At 42.0% G+C, this 8,188-nt stretch overlaps 1 protein-coding gene across 1 annotated transcript; it reads left to right on the top strand.

Annotated features, from left to right (window-relative positions):
- LOC100834058 (serine/threonine-protein kinase STY46) lies at positions 1-8,035 on the top strand. Its single transcript, XM_003578820.3, has 15 exons — positions 1-513; positions 1,264-1,378; positions 2,504-2,580; positions 4,070-4,142; positions 4,442-4,552; positions 5,186-5,236; positions 5,355-5,491; positions 5,576-5,683; positions 5,842-5,915; positions 6,388-6,563; positions 6,779-6,874; positions 7,150-7,230; positions 7,332-7,382; positions 7,456-7,596; positions 7,713-8,035. The coding sequence occupies exons 1-15, from the start codon at positions 245-247 to the stop codon at positions 7,767-7,769; spliced, it is 1,617 nt and encodes a 538-aa protein (XP_003578868.1). The 5' UTR covers positions 1-244; the 3' UTR covers positions 7,770-8,035.
- Positions 8,036-8,188: the final 153 nt, after the last annotated feature.

The raw sequence follows: 8,188 nt of genomic DNA, 5'->3' as shown, positions 1-8,188 counted from the left end.
TCTCCTCTCCCCCACTCGGCCACTCCTATCCATCTCTCTCTCTCTCTCTCTTAAGTGCTCCAACTACCCGGCAGCAACCCCACCACCGCCCCCGCGAGCCTTCCGGAACACGGCATCGGGACGGGAGGAAGGGGAACCCTAGGCGCTGCGCCGGAGCTTCGACCGAGGGGGGAGTGGCCTAGACCGACGATGCGCGCCCGGTGACCTGCGCGGGCGTTGGCAGCGGCGGGTGATTTACGGGCGGATGGCGGTGGCGGCGGAGGGCGGCGGGCCTGCCGCGGCGGTGGAGGAGGGCGTGGGGGAGAGCTCGTCCCCGCCGCGCGACGCGCCGCCCGCGCCCGCGCCGGCCCCGTCGGGCGGGAGCGGGGGCGGGGGCGGGGCCGGAGGCGGGGGTGCGTCCCGCGACATCTGCGCCGAGGTGTTCGAGCGGCTCGTCGCCGACGGCAACGACGAGGCGGCGGGGCCCGACTTCCGCGCCCAGCTCGACGCCCATTTCGCGCGGCTCCCGTACAGGTGATCCATCCGATTCAGCTCCCGCGCCTGCCTGCCCCTGCTTGTTAGGTCTGTCGTGGTTCCGCCTGGATTAGGGCTCGGGCCTTGGAATCTGTGCTCGCTGTGGATTTTTTTTTCCCGGCATGTCTAGCGAAGATGATCGGTGGGGATTACTGGGGACCAATTTGTTGCCGCAGTGACGTTTAAGCTCCCAGTGTTCACTGGTGTTTAATTTGCTTGGAGTGGTGTTGGACTCGGCTGCGGAGTTCAGTTGGCTCAGTATTTTCTGCTTAAGGACTTGATTGTCTAGGTTTTCTATGCTGTTACGTCGAGTGGAGGTGTCTGCGCTCACTTATTATACTTTTGAGCTGATTTCGTCTGGGATTAAGCTAAGCTTGGATATCGTGAAGTGAACAGTACTGTATTGCACTTTTATCAGTGGGATCAGTCATTCCCGGAAAGGAGTTATGGTTCTGAACTATTCTCTTTGACTTAGCTGTTTGCCTGTGATTATTGTGATTGTGAGATGGTGTTTTATATTTGGATAGAATTAACTGGATAGTTGCTTGAATTGCTATTTTTGTCTCGTAGTTACCCTTTGTAAATTATCTTCCGTGGGAATTGTTCTCTTTTGACATCTCATATCTAAAAAGCTAGCTGCTGTCACTTTTTTTTATTTAGTATTGATTGCCTAATTATCTTATTCCTTCGTTGTCTTTCGTACACTCATAAGGCTAATATTGGTTCTTCCTTTCTTTTCCTATTCTGTAGCTATCAACTTGATATCAATGTCGACAAATCAGCAGATGTCCTAGTCCATCAGAAGGTCTTGGCAGAAGCAAAGGATCCTCTGAGGCGCCCTGCGTTCCGTGTCCGTTTCTTGAGGGTAAAGCTATGACTAGTGTTGGTTGGATTGTTCTACAAGCAATTAATTAGTGCTTCACACAACTGTACCTTCCTTTATTGGCTAGTGGACGCTTGTTGGATTCTAGCTACTCGTTACATATACCACTTCTGCAAAAACATTCTCTCAGTGTTATTTTGCCAATTTAAGTTGTAAAACACATAGTGATGCCATTGTCACCGGCCATTATATTTCAGCATGTCCATGACAGCAGGAGCCCCATATCGAAGTGAAGCTTGATCTGTCAGGGTGCAGGTGGGAGCGGGCCCTTTGTGGTGCCACTAAACCCGCCCCGCAAAAAAGTTAAGCCGACACACGCGGGTGCTTGATGATTTAGGTGGACTTTGCGGACCAGCCCGCCTATCCCACTTTGTGTCTGTATAACCCATTTAAAGAAGAAGCCAGCAGAGCTGCAGAGGAGCCCTTGAGGCTTGGTGGATCCGTGTGCTAGCGTGTTGCAAGTGCCAACTAGAAGCACCGCTGCTCTTCATGTCTAGCTTATTTCCGTACCGCTATGGACAAGGTGTTGCAGATGGGAGGACACGGCGTGATGTGGAGGCAACGGCAAACGATGCACGGCCGTCGAAACACAACGGCACCATAGTGTGTATTGGCATGTTCGGCGTCTCGCTCTTCTCCTCGTGCCCGTGAACTTAATTTTCCGCTGGCCGGCCATACGCTTGCAAGTGTGAGTCTGGTACCTGCATTTGCGCTAAGGCGACTGCTGCACATCCCACATATATTTGTGGCGGGCTGCCGCAAGAGCCCAGTCTGCCCACATAACCTTTGCGGGCAAGAGCTCCCATATGTGGGCTTCCCTCCTCAACTGATCCCACTTGCACCCTTAATGATGTGTACTCTATTGTTGCTGTCAAGTACATTAGCTTCGCTAATAAATCATTTTTGAGCGTGCATCTAATGGTTTAATATTTTGTGTTTTAGATAACTTGATTAGTAAGAGAGAAAGTTCCTCAGCTTGTATATTTCTACTATATTGTTTGTCTTTTATGGAGGCCAGATGCTTGTCTCATGCATTGATGATTGTTTATCTTTAGTATCACCAATAGATATTGGAGTTGTCGAATTGACTCTAAACTTTGATCAAAGATTGAAGACATGGACTCAACATATGATTCTGATGCATCCGACGAAGTTGCTGATGACGGTGATGATCTTTCTGTAAGGTATTCATGCACTAGTTATGTGCTGCTTCTGTAGTTTTTTTAGGAACCCCTAGTTGAATACAAGAAGTGCCTCATATACTGTTTGTAGATCTTAGCATAGGTTTACATTCATGGACGATTTGTAAAACAACCTATGTTTTAGATATACGTGCGAAAATCAGCTGGATGTGAAGAAGATATATGGGGAAACGGTTGAACATATGTACACAATAATGAAAAAGGTATTGTGGTTGAGATAAGAGGGTGCCAAATTGCAGATTTCTTTATTAATGGTAGTTTCAATACAAATATCTATGGAGTACCTCATTTTCAAAATCACACCTTTTTACTTATTGTGTATGTCAGTTTCAATATACAATCTTTACAAAAGGAAAAAAAAGGACAGAAAAAAAAACTGCGTTACAACATTAAATTGGTGTGATCAAGCATTGCACACTAATTGCCTTATATTTTTTACATAATTGCCTTGCATCACATAATTGCCTTACATTTTTTACATCTGAAGGCAGGTAACAGTTGATATAATCCATCCATTTCTGAATGCTTGGCATTTGTCTTTTTTTTTTCTAAACCCTTGACACTTTCCAATCTGGAGATGACCTTTCTCAAACTAACCCTATTAAACCTGTGCCTTCCCGTAACTTTACTACCTTGTTTTACATGCTTGAGATATTACTGGAGGGTATAAAGTGTCTGGTCACATTCTACCCTGAAAAATGATTGGCTACATATGTGTGCGTTGATCAAAACTCAGAAGTGCCACGTATATGGAAACTTAATAAGGACCAAGGGAGTAATAATGTATCCACGTAATGGCTGTCTTACTTTATGTTATACTTCCTCCGATCCATAAAAAGTGTCGCCCACTTAGTACAAAATTTGTACTAACTTAGTACAAAATGGGCGACACTTTTTGTGGATCGGAGGGAGTACATTGGAACCACACAAACTAAACACATGTTCTTTTACACAAACAGTGGCAGTGGCAGCACCGGAACCCTGTGGGGGCAGACCTCCTTGAAATCTTTCAAATATGATGTATTCTTAATGTTATATACATTCGAACCACACAAATCAAATATATGTTTTTTTAACACAAACAGTAGCAGCGTCAGCACCGGAACCCTGTGGGGGCAGACCTCTCTAAAATCTTTCAAATATGATGTATTTTGATGCAAATATGAACGCAAAATAGTACTGATTTGTGAAACTTGTTGGATCAAGTGACCCTGCAGTTCCTATGTTTCATCATGACTTCTCAAAAGTGCACATTAATTAGAGATTTATATAAAATACACAACATGAATACTTTTCTCAAGTATAACTGAACTCCCAATCTGCATGTATAAAAATAAAACAACTCATGCATTTGCACCTGCATAGAAACTACTACATGCCCATGCGCATAAATGTGCTTGTTCTTCTTGATAGAGCTTTTGATATCTAGACTTTTCCGAATACACTAATTTTGGCTGTGTATATTTCACAGGCAGGACACACCATACACGCATATTCATGAGATAGTTTTCTCCACAATTGACAAGCCAAAGCTCCTTAGTCAGGTCAGCAATTTTGTGTGACTTTCAACGTGAAGTCATGATGCATTTTAAGCTTCCCTGCCTTAATAGTATTTCCAGTCAATGCTAAAACACCTCTATTTATCATCTATGTTTGTTTTATTCAGAAATCAAATTAGAACATTCCTGCTTAGTTGTTATTGGTCTTTATACCCCAGGCATCTTAGTAAAGGACATACAATTCTGCATTTGTCCATGTATTTGATCTTTTAGCATGATAATGGTAACAGTAACTATTTGACCTTTTACCCTCGGTATGCATTCTAACTACACTGTTCTGCCAGCTGTCTGCCTTGCTATCAGATATTGGACTGAACATCAGGGAAGCACATGTTTTCTCTACTGCTGATGGCTATTCTCTTGATGTTTTTGTTGTTGATGGTTGGCCCATTGAGGTAATATTAGGTTCTTATCATGTCGTTTCTTGAATTGAGAGGTTTCAGAACTGATGTATTGGAGTGTTTCCCCTGGCGTATTTATTTTGACCAATAGGGATGGTTGCTACAATTTAATTTTACTGCAACAATCCGGAGGATATCTATATATTCCACCTTACAATGAAGTTAACCCTGCTAAATATGAAAATGCACTCTTTACTTGAGCGAGGTTAGTGTTAGCATGTAGCTTTTATTCTGAAGAGTTGATTGCGGAATAAATAATCTAGTCTGTATTGCTGGGTGACTTGCTTTCTGAAGCAATGACCCAAATTGATGATCTAGGTATAGCTTTGCAATTCTCATCCTGTAGCACCAATCCTCAACTTGCCATGTCCTACTCATAATTTTATAAATTCAACAGCTTTATCTTGAGGCCTATCTCGGCATGCTTATTGAAGCAACATGGCAATGGCGCACACTGTTCCATCCCTCCTTCCCAACCTTGCATTGCAGTTTCCAATGAAAGACAATAGATATCAATAAACATCATGGGGCCTATGCCAATAAACTAGCTAGGATGTTCTGCTTCTATTTTTATGTGAACTATAATTTTATTGTTACCCAAATGATGCTAACTTTGCAACGGATCAGGATACTGATGGTTTGCATAAGGCACTTGAAGCATCCGTTTTAAGGAATGAGGTAGATCCTCAATTATTCAAATAGAGATAGCAGTTTGCAGGCAGATAATTTAATTATCTTTCTGCTTGATATTGATGCATGAAGCAATATAATTTGCTGGTTCCTTCCGAGTGTGCAGGGTTCATGGTCTGGTTCATCTCACTCCTCAGCTGCGGAAAGAACACTGCCATTCCAGGTAAAAGGTGGCGAATGGGAAATTGACAAAAGACTTCTGAAGATGGGAGATATGATTGCTTCTGGTTCTTGTGGAGACTTGTGAGTCAATTGTGTACCACTGAGTTCTTTAGCCTCTGTATTCAGTACTACTTTCTTTCTAAAGTGTGTTATGCTTATGTGAAGGTTTCATGGGACTTACTTCGGTGAGGATGTTGCTGTTAAAGTTTTAAAGGCTGAGCATTTGAATAAGAATGTTTGGAATGAGTTTACACAAGAAGTATATATTCTAAGGTATTGACATTAAGCCTTTGTGAGACTGTCATAGTTATATGATGTTCTTGAATATCCTAACCTCTTATAATTTGGTTGAAGAAATTTAACTGCCCCTGTACACATCACTACTCTCAGTTCAGCATACCTGAACTGTTTTGCCCCTTGCACCTTTTCAGGGAAGTTTGCCATACCAATGTTGTGCGGTTCATTGGTGCATGCACAAAACCACCAAAATTTTGCATAATTACAGGTAAGCTTTATGGTAGCAGGATCTGATAGATACTTCACTAATAATTGCTTGTCGTGAAGAAGATTAAACCTGAAAACGTTACAACATTGCCCTATATTATACTCCCTCCGTTCCTAATGTAAGCAGTCCTAAGTCAAACTTCTTAAAGTTTGACCAAGCTTATAGAAAAACGTACCTTTGTCCTAAGTCAAATAAATATACTATGAAAATATATATCATTATGGATTTAATGAACCTTTTTAGAGTCATAGATGTTGGTGGATTTTTCTATAGACTCGGTCAAGTTTAAGAAGTTTGACTTAGGACAGAGCTAGGACTTCTTACATTTAGGAACGGAGGGAGTATCTTTCATTTTGGGGGATTGTAACTTCTAGCTCGAAGAAATTATGCTTGCAACTGATGAAGAGGATGTGTTTTGTCCTTCCTTAATGTGCCTTTGAGGTTACTCAGCATTTGTTTTCATATCTTGCAGAATACATGTCTGGAGGAAGCCTGTATGATTTTGTGCACAAACAGCGTAATGTCTTGGATCTCCCAACTCTATTGAAGTTTGCATGTGATGTATGCCGAGGGATGTGTTACCTGCATCAGAGGGGTATCATTCATAGAGACTTGAAGACAGCGAACCTTCTAATGGACAAAGATCATGTACGCAGCTTATAACTCTTTAATACTTCAGTCATCATGAACATAGAGAAAAAGCATTAAACGGCACAGGGACATGCGATGAATGTGGAGGCTACTGTTGGTGCACATTGTTCTATGTGTTCCTGTATGGCCTAGGGGCTTAGAGCCATGCATTGAACACTATATTTATGATAGACTATTTCAACTGGTGAATGTTTCTGCTGTTATTTCTCTAGGTCGTGAAAGTGGCAGACTTTGGTGTAGCTCGGTTCCAGGATCAAGGAGGTATCATGACAGCTGAAACTGGAACATACAGATGGATGGCTCCTGAGGTGTGATGATATAGTAAAACCAACCTAACTTAATTCCGAATATGCCTGTTTTCATGTTTTCCAAGTCCTGAGGGGAACTTGGCAATCTACTCTTCCTATATCAATATATCATGTCGGGTCAGCAATTTGGATTAGTTTATTATTTCAATTATCCGAGTATTCAGTGGCTTACAATCATCATACTTACATAGTTGACTGTACACTTCACGGCAGCTACTAAAGAGATGAAAAATATAAAATTCCATGTTAATGTATCTTCTCTGCTCCATTCTTAGGTCATAAATCATCAGCCCTATGATAACAAAGCAGATGTGTTCAGTTTCGCTATTGTGCTTTGGGAACTAATAGCGTCCAAGGTATGCTATATTCTATAACTAGTTATAGTTACCAACCACAAATATCACGTTCATCGTTGCAGCTGCGGAGCTTGCTAATTTTTCATTTTCTGTGTTTACAGATTCCATACGATACCATGACCCCTCTGCAAGCTGCTGTAGGTGTGAGACAGGTATGCTATGTGTGTAGATTTTGTATGCAATACACACATGGTGGAATGTTCTAACACTTCACTATCATACTAGGGATTGCGGCCAGGACTGCCAGAAAATACACATCCCAAGCTGTTAGACTTGCTGCAGAGATGCTGGGAAACCATCCCATCAAACCGGCCTTCTTTCCCAGATATCTTAACTGAGCTAGAGGATCTTCTGGCAGAAGTTCAGGTACATGGCGAATAACTTAGTGTTTGCCTGTATTTAGAGAAAAAAAAAATACCCCAACCACCTAGAAAGAAGAATTAAAGAACCATCACATTATGGTGTTTTCATTCCTTTTACAGGGAACTTTAGGGGAGACGAGTGAACGGCCAAAAGATGTCTCCACCTCGGCAAACTGACCTCTGCACATACCTGACATTTTTCTCATTCTCCAAATGGCCTATTTATTAGGATCCGGATAACTAATGTTGAGGAACGTAGCATATCATTTTTGGTTTTGTTTTGCGTTTTGTTATATACATTTTGAACAATCACCATGGGGCATAGTATTATTTTTTCAGCCCATTTCTCATTGTTATTATACAGAGGAAGTTGTTTGTTGTCGTAACTCAGATATGTTGTTTGCACTAGATTTACTGAAGGATGTTACATCTTGCCTGTTTTATCTGCCATTGCCAAGCTTGTTTATCCCATCTGCCGTCGCTGACAAGTCTTCATGCACAAATTATTAATGAAACAACAACGGTCCTGAATTTAAGGATGAATAATTGTTTAAGTTTTTGGATGTGTGGTGAAGATCGTATTCTCAAAGATGCGG

Source organism: Brachypodium distachyon, chromosome 4, assembly GCF_000005505.3.
Source record: "Brachypodium distachyon strain Bd21 chromosome 4, Brachypodium_distachyon_v3.0, whole genome shotgun sequence".
Taxonomy (NCBI): domain Eukaryota; kingdom Viridiplantae; phylum Streptophyta; class Magnoliopsida; order Poales; family Poaceae; genus Brachypodium; species Brachypodium distachyon.
The sequence above is the reverse complement of the archived record's forward strand: the minus strand, read 5'-3'. Positions and strand labels throughout refer to the sequence as shown.

What these genes read in the sequence shown, in the direction of transcription:
- LOC100834058 (XM_003578820.3), top strand. Translation starts at nt 245, where the DNA reads ATGGCGGTGGCGGCGGAGGGCGGCGGGCCTGCCGCGGCGGTGGAGGAG. An exon ending in TTCGCGCGGCTCCCGTACAG is followed by an intron (nt 514 to 1,263) that starts GTGATCCATCCG and finishes CCTATTCTGTAG; the next exon opens with CTATCAACTTGATATCAATG. An exon ending in TCTGGTTCTTGTGGAGACTT is followed by an intron (nt 5,492 to 5,575) that starts GTGAGTCAATTG and finishes GCTTATGTGAAG; the next exon opens with GTTTCATGGGACTTACTTCG.